A 24,027-nucleotide genomic window follows, 5' to 3' on the forward strand; every position below is an offset into this window, starting at 1 on the left:
AGTGATGAAAATAGATACTTATAAGCATATGAAATATTTATACTCACGATAATGAAACTATCATTAAATGGTAAAGTGATAGAGTATACATTTCTAGTATATACACACACAATTTTAAACCTATCTATAAAAGATATATAGTAATGGAACAAAACATTTGAAATTGTAAGTATATGAAATTTATGTCTATAATTATAAAAATATATCACTAAATGGTACAATGATAGAAAGTTACATTTATCTATAAGTATATGAAATCTATACTCTTGAATTTTAGACCTATTAGTAAAACATGTATAGAAAAAAAAACTATAAATATATGTCATTTAAACTTATAATTAATTTCAAATCCATCTTTGAAACAAATAGTGATGAAATTAGACACATAATTATATGTTACACTTGCCAAAAGTTTATCACACATCTAAAGAAGTTTGATGTTTAGTCCCAGAATTTTAATCATTACCCCTCTCCACAGATATACCCTAAAATTCTTATTGTGAATGAACCCTTCTTATCAAAAAGTTGTATACATATGTGATGATTGCTAAAAAATATAATGCACTTTCTTATTTCCATTAAAAAAGATTGACTAATTGATAAGTGCATAATAATAATACTAACAACAAGAATAAGAAGAAGAAAAACAAATGAAAAGAATGAACACATACCATTGCCAAAAATGCCTTCCGAGTGGTATAGTTGAGATCAATTTCCAATGAGACAACATCTGCGTTCTTTTCAAATTTAACTCCAAGCAACTTGTCTGCATTTATGGTTCCCAAGCATAAAGTTTTCATATTGTGGCATTCAAATATGGACAATAGAACCAAGGATGGGAAACTCAAGCTCCCTTTGTAGAAGTTTATGAGGTTTGGTAAAGATTCAATATTCAAATAAAGGAGCTGCCAAAATATTATCTCATCTTCATGTGATTCATCTTCTTCTTTAGACACCACCTCTTTAATTGATTCACAACTTTTTATCTCCATTATTTTGAGTCGAGCCAAACTTTTGGCTGTTGAGGATGTGAACAAGTTTTCCAATCCATGACACTCAAATACAAACAAAGACATCAGATTGGAAAAACATATAGGTGATGGTGCCAAGTTTGTCAAACAAGAACAACTACTTACATCCAAGGATTCTAGATTTCCAAGAACGGGTACAACCCAAGTGTTCTCTAATCCTATGGAAATGAGTTCTGGAAGGGACTCCAAGATTAATACTTTCAACTGAGACAAGAGTCCAGCATCATCCACATTAGGACTTTGAAGGCAAAAAATCTCCTTGAAAGAACCAAAACACACCACAAGATTTTCCATATTAGGAACATGTTGTAGAAATCCACATGGAAATACAATGGACCCAATATGAAAAGACATGGTAAGAACTTTTAAGTTGAATAAGTTATTTCCATGAAATTCTCTATGCCAAATCATCTTCATTTCTTTTTCATCGAGTGTCAAGTGTTGTAAGTTGGGTGTAAGCTATCAAGAAAACCAATAAGCAAGCAAAACCATGTTAGGGCATAAATCCTAGTTCCTTTATATAAAATTGAAATAATGAACTTGCATACTAAAAGAAGTTTGATATTTAATGACAAATTAACTAATTCACTTAAATAGGTGGAAAAAATCAAATTAAAAGAAAAATATTATTTGAAAACCAAAAAATAAATAAAAAAGATTAATTAGGCTAGACATTAATAAGGAAGAAATGATTTTGATACAATATGTCTAAACTAAATTATTTAATGTTTAATATTTTATAATGGAAAAAGGTGATAAATGAGATTATTAGGAAGGTTTTTTCCTATAGGAAAAAGAATCTTTTAGATGGTTGGTAGGAAATTGCTCGTAGAGATTTGATCACTATTAATACATAATATATATGATGAATAAGTGATGAAGTACGACATCCTGCATGAGTAAGAATGTGTATAATTGGTTGTACTATTGAGAATAAAGCTTAAATATTGTTGTATCATGAATGAAAAATATTACGTTATAAATACATCATGGTCAATTTTATAGAGTAAATGTATTATTTGACTCAAATTTTTCATAGCATTTCAATTTGAACAACATGTACCATTTATTGTGAGCAATGATAAAGTAGCAAAGAAAGTAATGATGCCAATTCAATTCATATAGAAATAGTAAATCAATTAAGCTCATTTTGTAGGTAACAGCTTAAACATTGTAATAAGGACAAAGTTGTTAAGCAATGATACCTTGTTAATGCAGTCTAGATACTCGAACTTGGGCAAATCACATAATGTCAAGGATGTCATACAATAGAAAGTAGGCTCTAAATTTGTTCCTCTTGAATATGGAATATCCTCTGTAACAATTTTTATCAAATCATCACAATGTTGCATAACTAGATCTTCAAGTTTCCCAAGATCTTTGGCTACGGATGCCGGAAACACACTCGTAAGGCATTTACAGTTATCAATGTATACTTGTTGTAGATGTTGCATCTTTAGAGTTCCATGAGGATCTTCATTCCAAACATTCTCCAAATTTGGTAGCTCTGATAAAGTCAATTTCTTAAGAGGAAGAATGAGCAAGAAGTGGGTTGGTCCCGTAGTTGTCATTTTTCTATCATGTGTTGTACATTTCACATCAAATATGGTTTTCACAGAATCACAATTTCGAACTTCCAATATTTCCAAGTTTATTAAGAAAGGAAGTAAATCAAATGGTAGAACATCTGATAAAAATTGACAACCATCTACAATTAAGGAACCCAAGTTAATGAAGCACAAGTCTGGTATTGGTAGTGAGCGTTGCCATATCTTTTGTAGTGGGCTATCTTTGAGTGTAAGATTTGACACACTTTGTGCAACCTCTGGAATCTACACATGCAAAAGAATAAATAAAAAAAAAATTAACTACTTTCTAGTGTTAATGAGGATTCAGTTAGAAAAAAAATTTCCATAGCATCCAAGTTTGTAATTTTATTGAGTTAAAAAAATCTAAGTTCTAGTATTGATCTTGAAACACTTGTCTAAAATTCTATTATGACCTTTCGTATAAATAATTCAATTTTCAAAACAATTCAGTTTAGTTCAATTTAAAAAAAAATAATTCAGTTCATTTTTTTTTCAAACAGTTCAAGTTTTATAATGTAGTTCAAATCAGTTCACCACCATTTCAATTTAATTTTCTTTTGTCCATCTGTACAAGATAAAACATAGACAACTAACATGCATGGTTGAGTTTTAACATCAACAATGAAAAGGAGCTTTCTTTGAGTAATAGATGAAATTGTCTGTTTGGAGTGGTTGTTTATCATCTTTAGGGGGAAAAGAAACTGTAGGATTTTTATTACTTCTAATATATCCATGATGAAGCAAATGCATAAGGTGATGGCTAAATCTATCATGATCACCAAGGGGACTTTTAGAATCACCCTTGTCTTAGAACGAGAAAGAATGTAACCCCTTAGATTTGATGTCTTAGTGGCTTCATTTCACGATATTTCACACGGTGACACTTTGCACAACTCCTCATCAATCAAAGACCTCATCGGACAAAACCCTTTGTGGATAGTCCTTTTTCAAATGTTAATCTGCTATTAGGATCATCAACTAACCTCACAAATTAACACAAGATTTTTCATTGTACTTTATCCTATATGCATCATATTGGTATAGGTTGTACAAATTAATTATTTTAAGTCATTTTTAACTGTATAATCTTACATTTTTTAAATCTTTGGATCCCTCTCATTCTAAATTGTTAGGCTTGTTATAAGCCTACTAGCTTCTGATTGGTTCATCCTTGAACCATGCCATACTAAGGAGGACATTCTTTGATACCATTTGCAATACCCCTCAAATTTGATGTCTCAATGGCTCCACTCTACTAAACTTCACATGGTGACAATTCACACAATTTGTCATTAGTCAAAAACCTTCATTGACCAAAACCCTCAATGGGTAGCCTTTTTTTCAAATGTCCATCCACTTTTAGGATCAACGATTGACCTTACAAACAACACAAGACTTTTTAACATGCTTTGTCCTCACTCACACAATTTCTAGGAAACTTCTCAAAAGGTCACTCATCCCTAAATTGTTCTGAGCCAAACACAATTAACTATGAAGTTCTTAAGTGATGAGCTACCAAAAAGTAAATGCATCTTGTTGGTATAGGTAATATAAATTAATTTTTTAATTCATTCTTAATTGTACAATCTCACATTTTGTACAAATCTCTCTCATTTTGGTGTGTTTAGGTTGTTACAGAGAGGAAGTCCACATTCATTGGAATCCCCCACATGTTTCCAAGGTGAATATCAACGAGTTATTTCACAAATTTGTTTCCTCAACTACTTGTGGATGTTTGGTCAAGGATTTTAAGGGAAGATTTATCAAGGGTTTCCTTGCTAACCATGGCTCCTACAATGATATTTTGGTTGAATTATGGGCTCTCCATAACATTATCAAGTTAGCTATATGGAGCTTAATCTCACAAATTTCTATTTTGAGATTGATTATCTTCTAGTTATTTAGTTGGTTAATAGTAAATCGTGGAAATCAATTAATTAGTTGTAGCCTCTTATTGACGATATTAATCGTTCTTTTTCCCTAAATGTTTGGACCATTAAGCTTTCACATCTTTTTAGAGAAGCTAATGTATGTGATAATGGTCTAGCTAATGTTGGAAATGGCCAAAAATATCTATTTGTTATTTTTGATGTTCCTAGCCTCAACTGTACGCATTTGTTAGCCAATGATTTAGAAGGGAGACTATTTTCATGCCATATAGCATTGTACTTTATTTGTTTCTTTTCCCACTAAATAAAAAAGTTGTATAACGCCACTTTTGTATCTATCTCTCTATGATTAACAATATCTCTTGTTGAGTATGTGGAGTCTGAAGGGTTTATTGGGCTTGGCCCATTTTCTTTCTTTCTTTTCTGTAAATACTCATGTGATTGTAAACCTAATTAAGAAATACAAAAATACCATCTAGTGAGGCCGTGGACAGGTTATTCTGACCGAACCACGTAAATCTTTAAGTCTCGTGAATTTACTTCCCTTCTTGTAATTGTGCATGTCAGTGCGTTTGTGACCCCCTACAACATTATGCGTGTGAGTGCATTTGCGATCCCTAACAATTGGTATCAGAGCCTAGGGTTTCATGCAAGTGTGAGCATGACAGAAGAAAGGAAAGTGAAGATTGCTAGGGTTGATGGGAGAAATTTCAAATTTTAGAAGATGTAGATTGAAGATTATCTGTACTAGAAGAAGTTGTACCAACCTCTGTTTGAGAATAAACCAGAAACAATGTCTCAAGTAGGCATTGTAACGAGGTAGGATGGGGGCGAGTTTTACATTCCCTGCCCCCGCAGATTTAAACTGCCCTCGATACCCGTTAGGGGTAAAATCTGGGTACCCATCCCTGTCCCTAGCGGGGTTTGAGTTTCCCCGCCCTGCCCCCGCCCCTGCTCCTATCTTTTTTTATTTTATTTTTTATTTTCTTTTAAATAAATATGAAAAAATTTAAAAAATAAAAAAAGTAAAATAATACAAATTTTATATATAAATATTTTTAATTTTGGTTTATATATATATAAATAATTTTTTAATTATATTATTAAGCGGGGCGGGGGTGGGGGCGAGGGCGAGGCGGCTATTAACATCCTCGTCCCCACTCCCGCCCCTGCCCCTGATTTTATCAATTGGGAAAAACTCGAACCCGATAAACACGGATTTTCCCCGTCCAAATCGGGGCAGGTTTGGGTGGGTACCCACAGGGGCAGGTTAGATTGTCATGCCTAGTATCAAGCAGATTGCGAGTTGCTAGATCGACAGGCTCTAAGTATCGTTAGATTGGCATTGGCGAAGAATGTCGCCTACAACATCGTCAATAAGAAGACAACATATGGTTCGATAAAGGCGTTATCAAACATGTATGAGAAGCCATCATCATCAAACAAGGCATTTCTGATTCGTCAACTAGTTAATACGAAGATGCGAGAAGGTGCTAGTGTTACAAATCATGTGAACGAATTTAATTCCTTACTGTCGAGATTAATATCAATGGATATTAAATTTGATGATGAAGTAAAAGTCCTATTGTTACTATCTTCTCTGCCTGATAGTTGGTTAGGAACTGTCACAATAGTCGCTAGTACATTTGGGACTATGAAATTGAACTTCAAAGGAATTAAGGATTTAATCTTTGGTGAGGATGTTCGTAGGAGAAATGCTAGAGAATTAGCAAGTTCCTTATTAAGAATAGAAGGTAGAGGCAGAAGGCTTGAAAGGGGGCAAGGTTCTAGGCGTGATAGATCAAAGTCCAAGAAGCGAGGACAATTCAAACCACGCAAGGATATTACTTGTTGCAATTATCAATAGAATGACCACTTTAGAAACTAGTGTACTACTCTTGTTGCTCCTAAAGAAAAGAGGCATGATAAAACAATGAATGTAGCACGAGAAGATATTGATGATGCATTGATCTATTGTGTTGAGAGTAAGTTTGAATCCTGGATCATGGATTCTGGTGCATCTTTACATGCTTCTCCTTGCAAGGACTTGATGAAAAATTTCAGAACTGAGAATTTTGGCAAAGTTCTTCTAGTAGATGATAAAGCTTTAGACATTGTAGGCATGGGAGATATAAATCGTAGAACTTCTACTGATACAATATGGACATTGAAGGATGTTAGATATATTCCAGGACTCAAGAGAATGTTAATCTTTGTGGGTATGCTGGATGTTTAGGGATATCGAGTTATATTCGAAAATGGTCAATGAAAAGTGGTGAAGGGTAATCTAGTTGTTGCTTGTGGCTAGAAGAAAGGAACCCGTTACATGGTAGAATTACTTACAAAAGAAATAAATTCAGTCAGTGATGATGTTGGTCACTCTTCGACTCTATGGCACGAAATACTTAGTCATATGAGCGAGAAAAGCATGAAGATACTAGTCTCAAAGTGGAAGATTCAAAAATTAAAAGAGGTAGAAGTTGGTTTCTATGAACCATGAGTATTTGAAAAGTAGAAGAGAGTTACTTTTGCCAAGTTAGGGAGGATGCCCAAGATTGAGAAGTTGGAGCTTGTTCATACAGATGTGTACGGACCAATATTAGTCTAATCATTGGGAGGATCATGATATTATGTCACCTTCACTAATGATTTCACCAGAAGGTATGAGTTTATTTTTTGAAGCAAAAAATCTAAAGTATTTAATACTTTTAAGAAGTGGAAAGTTGTTGTTGAGAATGAGACAGGATTAAAAATTAAATGTTTAAAGTCTCATAATGGTGGTGAATATAGTAGTACTAAATTTGTTAATTATTATTCTGAGAATGGAATTAGAATGCTTAAAACTATTCCTAAGACACCTTAGCAGAATGATGTTGTTGAAAGAATGAACATGACCTTGAATGAGAGGGCAAAGAGTATGAGAACTTATGCAGGGTTACCGAAGACATTCTGGGAAGATGCAATGAGCATAGCATCATACCTCACTAAATGAAGACCCTCAGTTCCCATAGGGTTCAAGATTCCCGAGGAGGAATGGAAAAGCAAGGATGTAAGTCTTTCTCATTTAAAAGTATTTGGTTGTGTTTCTTATGTTCATGTTAGAGATGCTAACAGGGACAAGCTTAACCCAAAAGCAAGAAAGTGAACTTTTATTGGCTATGGAGCAAATGATATGGGATATCTCTTCTAGGATGATCAAAATAGAAAGATCATTAGAAGCAGAGATATTACTTTGAATGAAAATGCAATGTACAAGGACAAACTTGAGACAAATGCTAAAAAAGAAAAGAGACCAATAGAGAAGCAAGAGGCAATGTTAGATGACATTACAGAAAAAGACCTTGCAAGAAAAGCTGAAAGCTCAGGAAACAGGACAATTGAGGAGACCACTCCAATCACTCCAGTAATTGAAGTGAGGAGATCTAGTAGAGTTATTAGGCCTCCTCTTAGATTTTCTCCTTCAACAAATTTCTTGTTGTTGACTGACGATGGAGAACCTTTGTGTTATCATGAGGCATTGCAAATGGATGATGTAGCCCAATGGGAATTAGCCATGCAAGAGGAGATGAACTCACTTGAGATGAATAAAACTTGGTGTTTGATTGACCTACCAATAGGAAATAGGGCATTGCAGAACAAGTGGGTGTTCAGGGTCAAGGAAGAACATGATGTCAACAAGAGACACAAGGCAAGGTTAGTGGTAAAAGGATTTTAGTAGAAAACAGGTATTGACTATAATGAGATTTTCTCTCCTGTAGTTAAAATGACTACAATTAGACTCGTGTTGAGCATTATGTTTGTACAGGATCTATATCTAGAGTAGCTAGATGTTAAGACAACATTCTTACATGGTGATCTTGATGAGAACATCTACATGGTGCAACCAGAGGGTTTCCAGATAGTAAGGAAGGACAATTTGGTTTGTAAGTTGACCAAGAGTTTGTATGGGCTGAAGCAAACACCAAGACAGTGGTACCTGAAGTTTGATAGTTTTATGAGTAAGAAAAGGTACAAGAAATGGGCCATGAATCAATGTTGTTATTTGAAAAATTTTGGTCCATCCTATATCATATTACTATTATATGTTGATGACATGTTAGTTGTAGGATTTAATATGGATGAAATTAATATATTGAAGGCACAATTATCTGAAGAGTTTGAAATGAACGATTTGGGTGCTACAAAGCAGACTTTGGACATGAACATTAGTAGGAAAATATCTTAAGGTTCCTTAATATTATCTAAAGAGAAGTATATTGAGAAATCGCTAAAGAAATTCAGCACGTAGGATGCCAAGATCCAAGTACACCTTTGGGGGTTTACTTCAATCTCACAAAGGAGCATTCACCTAAGACAGATGAAGACAAGGCAACAATGGCTAAGGTTCCTTATGCATATACAATTGGTAGCTTAATGTATACAATGGTATGCACTAGACCAGATTGCTCATGCAGTGGGAGTTGTTAGTAGATTCATGTCTAATCTAGGAAGGAAACATTGGGAAGCTGTCAAGTGGTTGCTATGCTACTTGAAAAGTACTTCTAAGATTGCATTATGTTTTAGTAAGAATGATATTGTTTTGGAAGGATATTCTGATGTAGATTTGAGAGATTGTTCAAACCCTAAACCCTAAACCTAATTAAGGAATACAAAAATACCATCTAGTGAGGTCGTGGACGTAGGTTATTTTGATCGAACCACATAAATCTCTATGACTTGTGAATTTACTTTCCCTCTTGTGATTGTGCATGTGAGTGCGTTTGCGACCCCCTACAACATTGTATGTGTGAGTGCATTTGCGATCCATAATATCTCTCTCCATAATAAACAATAGAGATAGATAGACCAAAAATTGATGTTGTATAGGTTGTTGTACATGCATATGTAGCATTACTCTTATAATATTATCTAGAGGAATCATGTTAATTTGTACACACAAAACAATTTATAAGGTGCTCTTTTATGTGATAGGCTTTATAAACTTTTAGAAATTTGTATTAACTTCAACACTCCTCCTTGATATAAATTTTAAAATTCTAAGCATTGTCAATTACTCAAACTTCATTTCTTGGCAATGCCTTAGTTTCTTTTATGTTATGTAGTACTTGAAATGAATTTGTTTAGTTTCCTCTCTTTAGTGAACTTGGCAAGTTTCTTCATTTGCTAGTTGAAGACTCAGTAGCCTTTTTGATTGTGTTATATCCTAAGAATATTCTTCGTATAGTCTTGCCTTCTAGCTTATGTCTTTTTTCATTCAAAACATGTATGTACTAGATAGACTAAATACTGTTAGATGTTTACCTAGTGATTTTTTTCCCAATATAAACTTCAATAAGAGTTTTTTCTTACACAACCTTAGTTGGACATCATTTTTTTTACTTTAGTATAAAATGCTTCGGACGAAAAGGTATTAGGCAAACTTTTCTCCTTATAGCATTGATATAACAATCTCCATGTTACTTGTCTTTTTACATATGTCATATATATATGACGAATATTTATTTTGATTGCTCTTAGAAACATTTCTTAAAAAAAATTATTTCTAGAAAATTCTCTACTATTTATATTTCCTCTACATTCTGTATTTAGATATTGTAATTTGAGTTTTGATTGGAAGAAATTTCCAATCTTTACTATGTTTTTTTAGTCTTTCCTCATCAGCTTCAAGAGTGTCTATAAGTACTCTCACCGATAAGCTAGGTAGACAAATCTTTGTTTTATTCAATTGCAAATGCAATTGCCTTCTAACCAAACGACGTCCACCTCAAGTGCCTTGCGTGGCAGTCAAGATGCTGCACTTGAGGCCTTGTTTGTTTTATCTTGCACGTTGAATGTGCAACTTGGAATGAAAGAACATACTCTGTAGTAAAGAAAGATGGTAGCATCTTACTGAAGAAGAGGAAGCCTCTCATCTAACTCAAACTTCAAATAATTTATTCAAAATACGCATATACGTAAGGATTTATCAACTACCATTATGTATCAAATGATTATATACGCAATGACTGCTAATAAAATAAACAAAATGAACTTTTCATCCATCCAAAAGATTGACTGACCAATGCTGTATATTATAATAATCAGAAAAATTTATACTTAAATATGTTTTTAATTTTTCATATTTAGAATATACAATTTTTTTATTTTTAAATTTAATGTTTTTTTTAATTTAGTCTCTATATTTTTTTTTAAAAAAATATATTATTTTAATCTTTTAAATTTAGTATTTGTATTTTTAATTTCTAAAATATTTAATATTATTTTAATTTCTCTTATTTTATCATTATCAGTTATGATATTAGAAAAATTATAGGAACTAAAAAGATAATTTTTAAGTTTGAAGGATTAAAATAATAATTTTTTATATTTTAAAAATTACAAATACATTTTAAATTTGAAAGAATAAAAAATATGTATTCCAAATTTTGATTACTAAAAATAAAATTAAACCAAAAAACAACTATACACATACCTTTTTCAAAAATGCCTCCTGTAGGGTAAAGTTGAGATCATTTTCCAATGGGATAGCATCTGAGTAATTAAGTTTAACTTGTAACAACTTGTCTGCTTTTACAACACCCGAACATAAAGTTTCCATTTTGTCACAATAGATTACTGACAATTCCTCCAAGGATGGGAAACTTAAACTCCCTCCGTAAAAGCTTGTGAGGGCTGGTAAACGTTCAAGCTTTAAACAATTAAGCTGCTGAAATATTATTTGATCCTCATGTGATTTATCCCCTTCCATAGACACTATATCTTGAATTGATTCACAATATTGTATCTCTATTCTTTTGAGTTGAGTCAAACTTTTGGCCGTTGAGGAAGTAAACAAATATAACAAGCCCTTGCAATTGAAAACTTTCAAAATAGTCAGATTGGAGAAAGACATTGTGCATGGTACCAAGTTTAATAGACTAAAACAGCTGCGTACTTCCAATGTTTCTAGATTTCCAAGAAAGGGCTCAATCCAAGAGTTCTGTGACCAAATGGAAACAAGATTACGAAGAGACCACAAACGTAATACTTTCAGCTTTGAAGAGTGTCCAATATCATCCACATTGTTAGGACTATGAATGCAGAAAATCTCCTTGAAGGAACCATTACGAACCCCAAGCTCCTCTATGTTGGGAACCTGTTGTAGAAATCCATTTGGAAATACATTGGACTTAATAGGAAAGCATAATGTAAGACATTTTAAATTGTATATGTGGTTTCCATGAAATTCTCCACGCCAAATCATCTTCAGTTCATTTTCCCCGATTGTCAGATCCTGTAAGTTGGGTGTAAGCTGTCAAAAGAAACCAATAACCAAGTAAAAGCATGTTAGGACAGTATAAAAAATATTATATATAATAACATAAATAAAATGTTACTATAAATACTATATATATATATAAATATTATATATATATATATAAATATATATTAGACATATATTTATGCATATAATTTTAGTGTTAATTTTAAATAAGATTCAAGAACATATATTATGTGTCACTATAATTAATATATAATAACACAATATATATTATATTTATAATATAGATAAAAATAATTTTTAATAAAAAATATTGTGTCATTATAAAATATATTATTACATGATAATTTTTATGTAAAAAAGTCATCATAGATCAATCCTTTTAAATAGAATTTAATTAATGTCGTTTAATGTTAAAACATGTTCGACCATTAATTACAAAATAACTATTTTAATATCAAGTCAATTTAAAAGAAGAAATTTTTAAAATAATATTAGAACAATGAAAATCACATTGTGCAAGTACAATGTTATGCGTAAAATTGTTTGTAATGGGCTATAATAATGATTATAAAGGTCAAACCTCAAATGTTGTTTTTGCATCGTGTATGCAACATATACCACCATACTTGAACTTTGGCAAATCCCATAGCGTCAATGATTTCACAAATGGGAATGTTCCTCTCGGATCTGCATTATTCTCTGCAACAATCGCCATCAATCCCTCGCAGTTTTTCACAACTAGTTTTTCAAGTTTCCCAAGATCTTTGGTTACTGAAACGGGAAAAACACTTGTAAGGCTTTCACATTTCTCAACATTTACGTCTTCTAGAAGTTCCATCCTTAGAATTCTACGAGGATCTTCATTCCAAACATTTTCCAGATTTGGCAAATCTGATAAAGTCATTCTCTTGAGGGGGAAAATGAGGGGTGAAGGGGTTGGTCTTGTAGTTGTGATTTTTTTGTCTTGTGCTATACATTTCACATCAAATATGGTTTTTACATAACTACAATTTTGAACTGTCAATGTTTGCAATTTAGTGAAGAAAGGAAGTAAATTGAAGGGTAGTATTGCTTCTGACAAAAATTGACACCCGTTCACAACCAAGTAGTCTAAGTTACTGAAGCACAAGTTTGGAATCGGTCGTGAGCCAAGCCATATCTTTTGTAGCGAGCTATCTCTCAGATGAAGATAGGATCCACTTTGTGCAGACTTCAAAAGCTGCACATGCAAAAGAACATACAAAAATATGACATTAGTTATTTGAGAAAATGTGTTATACACGTTTTACACTATTTTCTAATTACAGAATATTATTTATGATAAATTTTGAATATAAAACTGATAATGGTAATATTTGATTGGTTGATAACGAAATTAACACTAACATGGAAGAATTGAGATTTAGAATTTTATTTAACTTTCGTGACACTAAAATTTTTTGACTGTTATTTTATTAAAAAGTTTTAATATTGCTGGATCTCACTTTTAGTGTTGATCATTACAAACATACATGCAATTCAATAATGACCTTGTCTTGTCTTATCTTATTGAAATTGTTTCGAAATTATTCCATCACATTTCTTTGCATTTGTATCTTAATTATTATTAATATTTAATTTAGATAATCACAAACAAAAACAAAAAAACATCAACACAAAATTTTGGCCCGTTCATATGCTATGATAATCCTTGACTTTTTTGTATAAATCAATTCAAATTTTTTTATATTTTAAATTTTTATTTATATAAAATAATTTAATTTTTATCATCGGTCAAATTGAATTTAATTTAAGATTAAACTTTATAAATAAATATGAGTTAATTTTTAAATATTTAACAATTTTTAAAATAATTTTAAATATTCAATAATTTAAAAAATTATTGATATTTTTTATGTTAATATTGAAAGAGATTAAAAGAGAGGAGATGGTGGTGAGAAAGGAGAAAGAGAAGGGGGAAGGGAAGAGAAGGAAGAGAGAGATGACAAAGAGAAGAGATAAAAGTTAAAGAGAAAAAAAAAAAAAAGCTTAAAAAACGAGAAAAACTAGAGACAAAAGTGAAAAAAGGATGAAAAAAAAGGGGAGAGGGGGGGAGTGAGAGAGGGGCAAAAGTGAAGACAGTAGACAAGAAAAAGAGAGGATAAAGAAAAATGAGTGATAAAAATATATAAGTGAGACAAAAGAGAAAAATTTTAGTTTAAATATTTAATAATTTAAAAATAATTTTTATATTATATAATATTTAATAATTTATAATATTCAATGATTAGAAGAAGAAAAAACTAGTGAAAACTAAAAGAGAGGAAATGGAGGTAGGAGAAATAAGAAAGAGAAGACAAGAGAACATACAAAAAAAATTTAAATTCTTTTTTTTTCATAAGTTGAATTTCCATAATTTTTAAAAGAAAATCATATTACTTTTAAAATTATTAAAATTATTAAATTACTCTCTTAAATTTTTTTATTCAAACACGCTATTAATATATTTCGGATCAATAAGAAAAAAATATGTTAATGATTCAATATTTACCTTTACCTCAAACGTTTTTTTAGTATAATTTAAGATCACACTCCTATAGGATGCGATAGAAAATCTCTAGGTTGAATTTATTATTTATTTTATATTACTTTTTTTTTAATAGTTATATTTTAAAAGAGTTTAACATGTACTAAACCCATATTTAGATACAAGTTTAGAAGTGCATTTAAGAATTTTTTCACAAAAAAAAAAAAATACTTTTTATTTTTAATAAACGAATTCTCAAAAATTCTATTAATTTCTATAAAAAGACTTAAACAAAGGAACTGTAGTTTCCAATCACGATAAGTTTTTTTTTCTTCCTTATTTCTATCTGTTGAATTAGGAAAAAAGTGCATAAAAGTAAAAAAAAAAAAATGCATTAAGAAAATGAACAAGTACCTTATCTTGGAAATCCTTTTGTATGGTAGTATTCAAGTCACCTTCCCATTGCCATTTGGCTTCCACCTCTCCTTCATAGGCAAATATATTTTGTAACTTTGGTGCTTTTGTGTGGCCCATAGTGAATGTTTCCATCATGTTACAACCTCTCACAATTAATATTTCTAATGACGGGAATTTGAATTCACATTTCTTGAAACCGCAAAAGCTTGTGAGGTATGGTAACCATGCAAGTTCTATAGTAACCAATTTGCTAAACACAATTTCGATCTTGTCTTCATTTCCCTCATTGGTTACAATTTCCTTTACATTACAGCCGCTCACCTTCATGGTCTTAAGTTGAACCAAGCTTTTGGCTGTAGAATATGCCATTAAATTTTGTAATCCTCTACAATATTCTATTTCCAAATATGTCATGCAAGTCAATGATACTGAGGGAGGAGCTAAAATAATGAGTTTTTGGCACCATTTTAAGCTCAAAACCTCTAGTCTTTGCAGTACCGGGTCTCGCTCAAATCCCAGATCCTTTATCTTTGAATCTGACAAAACTAATTCCTTTAGCTGTAATACAATTCCCAAACATGGCACTGAGGAATCTTTAAGCAAATAATGTTCAGAGTTAAACAATTGTAACTTCTCTAGATTTGGCATTCTGTGTAGAAACCGGCATAGAAGTTCACCACTTTTAACTGATCTCAAGCTAAGCTCTTTTAAATGTTGCATGTGGTACTTCACAATATTGCTCAACAACCACTTTTGTGCTTCGTCAAAATCAATTTGAATACATTCCAAGTTCGGGATTACCTTCAAAAAAATTAAATAAAAGTGCATTCGAATAAGTTATTTCCTTTTCTTAAATGTACACAAGAAAGACTCAACATTTTGTTTTTCCTTTATGTCTATGGTAGTAATGGAATATTTGTTCACTACAACAAATGTGTTTTTAGCAACTCTAGAAAAATGCTTCTAAATTTATGAATAAATGTTACTAATATACTTTTGTGACATTTTATCAAATGTAAGATAAAGTCTATAATACTAAGGACTTTTAACATTTTAGATATCAATGAAAATATTTTTAAAAATGTTGTCAAAGTGGTATTTTGTAACATTTTAATAATGTTGTTAAATTTTTGTAAACTTTATAAAATGGTAGTTAGATTATATATATCACCATTTATACTTTATGACTCTTATTCACAATTTTTTTAAGATCTAAGATATTTTAAGTTTTTTTTTTAACAAGAGAATATCTCATAAATTAATTACAAATTTAGATTATATGTCAAAGTTCATTTATCTTAAGTTTCACTCTATTATTATATATATATTATATGTCATTCTTTTATATATTTGAGATAAAATAAGTACATTTTTTTTTGTATATTATTCTTTTTAGTCGATGTGAAACTTAATTTTTAAAGAAAATTATAAAAATAATATTGAGATAAAAAAATATTATATCTGTAGTAATATTTTCTAAAAAAATGTTACAATAATCTATTAATTTAATGTATATTAACATTTTAATAAATATAAGTAGAAAATGTTACTAAAGTATTAAATATAGTAGTGGTTACCTCTTCGGCGGAAAAAAATGGATTTTCTTCTTCACTTATGGTTTCCCTGGTTTCTGTTGGGAATGTTTTGAGCTTTCCACAATTGTTCACTGCCAACTTCTTCAACTTTGGACACACTATAGTATATCTCCCCTTACAGAAATGCCTAATGTTTGATAGCCAACATAATTCCACGTAGAGAAGTTCAGGAAACTCTAATGGTTCATTGTTTGCTTCTAATCCATCTTTATAGGCAACAATTTCCATCATTCCCATACAACTCTGTACTGATATGGATTCAAGCTTTCGAACATCTTTGGCCACTGAAGCTGGAAGGACATTCCTCAATTTATTACAATAAGAAACCTCTATACTTCGCAATTTTTTGAAATTAAGAATTCCTCTTGGATCTCTACTCCATACATGCTTCAAGTTTGGGAGGTCGTTTATAAGAATAAGTTGCAAATTTGTGTCTATTCCACCAGATTCATCTACTTGATAAGAATCATTGATTTCAAAAATCACTTCCACTGACTTGCAATCAACAACCTTCAAGTTGTCCAAACTTTCAAACCATCCTTCCATGTGACTCGGAAAAATCTTGTCTAGTTTTTCACAGTCTTCAATATGCACAGAAACGAGACTAGAAAAAGAATCAACACTCACTTCAATTTGCCATATGTTTGTTAACATTTTCATTTCGCTGATGTGAATTTCCTCCAACTTAGGAAAAATGCATACCTACAATTTGATGCAAACAAGCAATTATTTGGTGACGAAACTTAATAGAAATGCACAAGGAAGCAATGATTAAGAACCATATTCAGAAGAATAAGTCGACTACAAAAATTTACTTATTTACACATATACGCACCTTTTCTATAGTATTTCCTTCAATCTCAAAAATCTTCTCCATCAATGGACACTCGCTTATGAAGAGGCCTTTCAAATTCTTCAAATTGTTAGCCACAGATAATGAACATAAATATCTCAAGTTATCACAATCATTAACAACTAGTTTTATCAAGTTCTGAAAACAAAATCTTGATAAGGGTTCCTTGCTCCATATCTTATGGATGTGGATTGAGGATAAATTCAAGCTCTCTAAGTTTGGAATTTCAACCTGCGTGCACATGACCTTTAATAAATTTACAACAATAAAAAAAGGTCGCAAATTAATTAAAATTAAAGGAAAAATATGTAATATCATATTCATACCTGTTCACCAAATAGAGGAGGATTTGTGTCTTCTGCAATAGTAATTTCAATGTGATCATTGTTCGTTATTTGTGCTTCTGTCGTTTGAGGTACAGAAAGCCCCTCTATATAAAAACTAGCAAATAATGGTAAAGACTGTAGCGTCAAAGACTGCAACTTAAGAAACTCAACCTTTTCAGATATTACTAGCATTTCAACAATCTCCTTTAAACAGTCACATGTAGAAACATCAATTGTTTCTAGACTAACAAGAAATTTCACCATGGAAGAGGAGAAGAGATTTTTCAATTGGTCACACTTCTCAACCTTGATCGTTCTTAATTTGGTGAATGAGGCACCTGTGACTGGACTGCAACATATCATCTCTATGTTTTTTAGTTTGTAAAGGCACAAAGATTTCAAATTGGGAAAAACCTCCCGAGGATGAGACAAATCCATTGAGTTGATGTATTTGATGCGAGTGTTATTTGTGATAGATAAGTGTTTTAGATCTGGAAACCCATCCAAATTTAACTCATAAATAACATTATCAACACCATTTTGAACACCATTTAGCTCTCCCAACAACAAATTTTCAACTTTTCTGAACAACAATTTTATCCCTTTTTGGGAGTGAATATTATCAGTACCATCCTTCAGTTGCAATGCCAAAGATCTGAATTCTTCATACTTGTTGGGCATCCTAAAATCTCCAACTAAAAGGACCTTGAACTCTCCGATCACAATCTTGTAATCATTTAACTTGTCAAAGAACAAATCCTTGGGCAGAACTGTAGCACATGGGATGCATAAGTCCACCACTTTCAATTGATGCAAATGCTTTAGCTCAGAAAGAAATGAAATTTGACTTTGGTTTGTCTCTTTCACCAACGTTTTGATCAAACTCTTTCTTATATACAACTCTTCCAAACAAGTTAACCTTGATATTAAATTACGAGGAATCATCTCCACTATGGAACAATTGCTGATATCCAGTAATTGTAGCTTATCTAAGCACCCTAAATCGATTGGCAAATTTTCAATTTGAGATCCAGAAAAGCTTAGAATTCTTAATTTTTTCAACTTTCCTATGATGGATAAGTTGCCATCTAAAGTGCATTGCTCCAAGCAAAGCATTCTGAGATTTGATAGGCCTTTAATTGAAGATGGTAAAGTTGATAGATGAAAACCAGTCAATATTAACACTCTGAGTTTCTTCTTTCTTTCAAAAAATGAGTTGGGTATTTTTAAAGATGGATCGTCAGTATCAATTTGGAAAAATTTGAGTTGGGAACAATTTATACCACTAGGAAGCTCATCAATGATATCACTATTGCATATAGAAATTGAAGTGCACCTCTCGAGTTCAAGCCAATCGTCAAGTTTGCCATTTCTCAAGGTAAATACATTTTGCTCCTTGTATGCTATAGATAAAGCAGCATCTCGAACCATATCATGCATATTGAAATGATTACTAGAACTTCCATCGAACATCAAACTCGAGTCTTTTAGCATTTGGATTGATGTACATATTCGTTCCCGAGCATCCCTAAGTGAGTAGACCCCTTCAAGTATACCCAAACCAAAGCAATACTTCACTAAGTCCATAATTAAGGGTTTATGACCCATTTGAGCACAAAGTAAGAAAATGGACTTAAGCTCCTCATTTTCTAGATGGTCATAACTCATCTTTACAGAAATCTCCATAGATTTATGCACTCCCACCAATTCTTGCTTTTTAAGTTTTTCTAGTGTAGCTTCCCATACTAACTCACTCTTGTTTCTCAATGCCCTTCCCACTGTAACTATTGCCATCGGTATCCCTGCACAGTATGTCTTGACAATTTCTTGTTTAGGGTTGGACATTTCAATAGGTATTCCAGCCTCCTTCTGAAACAACGCTAGAGCATCTTTGTCATCTAATGCCTGTACACAGAAAATTGACTCATCATCCTTTATATGATCACACAACACTTCTTTCTTCCTTGAAGTTAACAAAATTTTGCACCCCTTATAATCACCAAGAGATTTTTCTTTTTTCACCTTTTTGCGACTAAGATCTTGTTTATCATTGCTTGTCATCTTGCTTAGAAAATCTTGGTTATCATTGCTTAGAAAATCCTGTTTATCATTGCTTGACATCTTGCTGGGAAGATCTTGTTTATCATTACTTGTCATCTTTATTAACTTACTCATCTTGCTTAAATCATCATCATCATCAAGTGGAATACCTAACTTGTTCAAGTCTAATCTGTCCCAAAGGTCATCCAAGATTAAAAGGGTGTTCTCCTTCTCTTTCCTTAACCTCCTCCTTAGACAATCAGCTCTCACAGTTTCACCTTCCCCTTCTAACCTCAATCCTAACACATAAGCAATTTCTTCCTGAATTTTTTGTGGATTGGGTTTGATTGTTATTTCTACTATAACCACAACATTAAACAACTTCCTGTCTCGAGCTTTGTTAGCAATTGCTTTGATTAAAGTGCTCTTACCCACACCACCTGGCCCATGCAGCCCAATCATTCTGACAGTGGAATCTTCAAGTTGTACCATTATGTCTTCTATTATAGATTTTCTACAACAAAATTCTACATAGCCAACATTAGACATAGTGGCATCATTAGATGTTACGTTCTGCTGATAGGAAACTTCATTAAATTTGGATGACTCATCTAATAGCTTTCTAACATCCTCTGTCATTTTCTTTGCTTGTCTGCTTAGTCTATGCCTGTTCCTCAAGTAAAGGAATAAACCATTGGACAAGGACAACCCTGTCTTTCTGTGGCCTTCATCGTTTCCAAACCCCTCCATTCTAGTCTCAAACTCATCCACTTTTTGAAACCAATCCTTAACCGTACCTTCAATTTGTTTCAGATTTTTCTCAGCTTCATCACGTTGGTGATCTACCCTCTCCTTTTGGAGTCCAAGATCCTTAACACTACCATTTAGGTCATCAATGTTTCGCCCGTAACGGATGATGTAAGCCACATGTCGAACACTCAAGTCCAACACAAAATTAGTCACTCTTTCCACTATTGTTGACGCAAACTCCATTCTTTCAACTTGAATTCGTGGTACTAGGTATGACTACATCTTTTTCCCCAACAAAATGCATAATGAAAACAAATAAGTCAAGAACTAATTTAGAAAAGCAAATGATATTTGATCCATCAAAAATCACAACTTCACAGGTATATTTACTGATCTAAATTACACTAAAATAATAAAATTTTTCATTTAAATCACTAAGCAATTTAAGTTTATGAGGAATGGAATGTAACTTTATGAGGAATAGAACCCATGACTTTTACTATAAAATTGTTCATTTAAATCACTAAGCAATTTATATTTTTTTTTTATAACTTGAACATTATATTATATATAATATTACTGATCGAGTTAACTCTTTTTTTTTAATTCTTTATTTAATATTAATCATGTTTAAGATTAATAAATAATAAATTTATTTAATAAAATAATAAAAAATTAGTAATTTAATTATATAATTTATTATTTAATATAATTTTTATACAATAAATATAAACATACGATCACTGTTTCATCTTTTATATCTTTTTTAACTAGATTTTCTCCTTTTTAATGCATCAATAACGTTATGTTATCTATTTTAATATCATAAAATTTATATTATTTATTGTATGAAAAATATATTAAATAGCATATATACTAGTATTTTATTATTTATTTATGTTTTTATTATATTTTTAATCTAATAAATATAAAATTTATTATTCAATATATTTTAATCCAATAGATATACAATATGCAATATACAAAAATTTAATATTAAATAATATATTGTTATTATATTTTTTTATTGTATTTTTTTGTTACAACTTATTTTATATTATTTTATAAAAATATATTAAATAATAAATAATATAATTAATTTACTAAAAAATATTTTTATTAAATAAAGTTATTATTTATTACGGTTAAACTATGTTAGTATTAGATAAGAAATTTAAAATATAATTAACTTAAGAAATAATGCTATATATAATATATTATTCAAGTGTTAACTAAAAAAAAAAAAGAATCAATTGGGACTTTTATAGTAAGGCTCGTGTGTTCTGATTCTGAAAAGGTTATTTTATTATATTTCAAATAAATCTTATATTTCCAAAATTACCATTTAGTTTATTTACTAAAATCAAACCAAACAGTGTTGTGTTAAACATTATAAAAGCACGTGAAATTTTAAAAACAAAATTATAAAAAAGATATTATGTTTATATATACTATCACGAAAAAGGCATTCCGTGCTTGCATTGTATTAAAAGAAAAAAATAAGTATAAAAAATAAAAAATTATTCATAAAAAAGTAGTTATTAAAAAATAAACAAAAAATAAAATAGTTCATGTAAAAATAAAATTAAAAATAATTATTAAAAATGGTATTTACTTTATATATTAGTATAGATTCATTTGTTTCAAGTTTTTAAATTTGATTAAAAAATATTTTTTTTAATTTTTAAATTAAAAGAGTATAATGGTCCAAAAAAGTGAAGATCAAGGTGGTTACCAAAAAAGGTATCACTTTTATATATTAGTATAGATTTACTTAAAAGAAATTAATTTGATCCTTTTTATATTGCAACTTTGAAACCACGTGAAATTTAAAATAAAAAAATGTAAAAATATATTATAGTTAAATGAATTTACACGCACGCACGTATGCACGTGCTATGTTGTCTATACAAAAAACCAGTCTTTTAGTTTTAATTTTTCCAAAAATTAAACCTCTAATTTTTCTATACATGAAACTTAATTTTTTTTTATCAAGAAACTTAATTTTTTTTTATCATATTTGATTAATTTCTTACACTGGTTCTTAAATCGATAATTATTAAATAAGTTTTTTTTTTATAAATTATGTGTTAATTACTTTTTTTTCAAAATTTTGAAACTTTATATGTTACCAATTTTTCTGTCTTTTTTATTTTTATAATTACAAATTGTGATACTTAAAAATAAGTGGGAGACTAGCAATAGGAAATGAGTCTTCAATTACATTTCGAGCAAAGCCCCAAAAAATAGTTTCAAATTACACTTAGTTTGGGATCAAAATTTTAGTATTTAAGATGAGTTAGTAATAGACTTTGTTGGAAGGAGAATACTCACATTATGTGTGAACACGATTTTTGATGAAGATTAGACACTACTTTCGATGGTGAATACTTTACATCTATGTCATGATTAAAAAAATAAAGATTTATTAATGGCTGAAAAAGGTCTCAAATTACTATTTATTGTTGAGATATAAGTAGAGACCAAGAAAATCAATTTCTAAATACTTAGACAAAAATTCAGTATTGAATTACATAGAGATTAGAGATCAAATATTAAACCTCTAAAATGGTTTATAAAAAAAAAAAAAAAACAGTCTTTAGTTTTAATTTATCCAAAAATTAACCGATTTCTAGATTAGATTTGCAATCATTTGAGACAAGTTAACCGATCTCTAGATTAGTAAATAAATTTGTTAGTGACTATTAGAGATTGATTTAGACAGTGTCGATCATCTCTGCATAGAAAATTTCTTATACTAATCAATTTTTTATTAGTAAGTGATTCTTATTGTAACTTTGTGTTATGTGTTATATATATATATATATATATATATATATATATATATATATATATATGTTGTTTAATGTTATATATGTTGCTATATTGTTTTATGTTATTTTTAAAATTATAAAGATTAAATAATTCTTATGAGTTTAATTAGCAGTTTAAAGTTATTTTCTATTCAGGTCATGTTGACCAAGAATGGATGAAGGTATATTAGGTTTTTAGAGGACTTATATTTCATAAGGTTATTTCTCTAAATTCTAGAAGAAAGATAAGTTTTGAAGCCATGTAATACCCTTTCTTCATCTGACATCACTAGGAGCATCTAGATCTTTCCCTGGAGTAGAGTTTTAATAATAAGAGTAGAGATTCAAGTTGGGGAACTCAGAATCGTAGGAAGAAGTTATCGTATGACAAGTCTCGTAGTTCACAATTCTTTGTTTTTCTTCCCTCTTGCCTTGATTTTTGAAGTAATTAAGGTGAGGAAAGTTTGTAATTTCTTCATATTTTGAGTTATTGTTGCAAATTGTTGAGTTGATTAGCCCATTGGATGAAATTTGTATTGAATATAAGAAGTTGTTAATTTTTTGTCTTAGGGTTTTTGAGTGTTTCATATACTTGAAGAAGAATTGATGATCTTGTATCATAATATGGTTGCATGTAATATTTTTGTCGATTTCTAAGTTGTATGAAATGAGTCAAAGCTGATTCTTGAATTGCATGTTGAGATAATGAAGTATGTTAGTTGATTTTGAAGTGAAAAGATAAGTTTCTTTATTGAAAAATTTGTTATCACCTAATGAGATATTATAGCTCCCAACATGCATTCATGGTTGAAGAGTAACTACCCAAGATTATAATCTTGCTCAATGATAGAAACATCGCCCACCGAGAAAATGGTTTATGGCTGGTAGCCTCACACAACGGGACATAGTAAGCCTAACAAGAGAACCCAAAGGGAGTTATACTCACTCAACAAG

General features: G+C 30.6%; 1 protein-coding gene across 3 annotated transcripts in view; it reads right to left on the reverse strand.

The window, feature by feature from the left end:
* The window catches only part of LOC109815153 (uncharacterized), a 42,671-nt gene that overhangs the window by 13,001 nt on the left and 5,643 nt on the right, over positions 1 to 24,027 (reverse strand). The window contains exons 2-10 of one of the 3 annotated variants that reach the window (XM_083070670.1): positions 22,595 to 22,658; positions 17,471 to 20,542; positions 17,127 to 17,375; positions 16,274 to 16,993; positions 14,694 to 15,497; positions 12,354 to 12,992; positions 10,982 to 11,800; positions 2,237 to 2,863; positions 672 to 1,490 (exon numbers count right to left, since the gene is read on the reverse strand). In XM_083070670.1, coding sequence (XP_082926796.1) covers positions 672 to 1,490; positions 2,237 to 2,863; positions 10,982 to 11,800; positions 12,354 to 12,992; positions 14,694 to 15,497; positions 16,274 to 16,993; positions 17,127 to 17,375; positions 17,471 to 20,503 — 7,710 coding nt within the window. In that variant the 5' untranslated portion in view covers positions 20,504 to 20,542; positions 22,595 to 22,658. The remainder of the gene's footprint in view (positions 1 to 671; positions 1,491 to 2,236; positions 2,864 to 10,981; positions 11,801 to 12,353; positions 12,993 to 14,693; positions 15,498 to 16,273; positions 16,994 to 17,126; positions 17,376 to 17,470; positions 20,543 to 22,594; positions 22,659 to 24,027) is intronic. The other 2 variants (XM_083070671.1, XM_020379786.3) reach the window with 2 other exon arrangements.

This window comes from Cajanus cajan, chromosome 3 (genome assembly GCF_000230855.2).
Source record: "Cajanus cajan strain Asha chromosome 3, NIPB_CcT2T_4, whole genome shotgun sequence".
Lineage (NCBI taxonomy): Eukaryota > Viridiplantae > Streptophyta > Magnoliopsida > Fabales > Fabaceae > Cajanus > Cajanus cajan.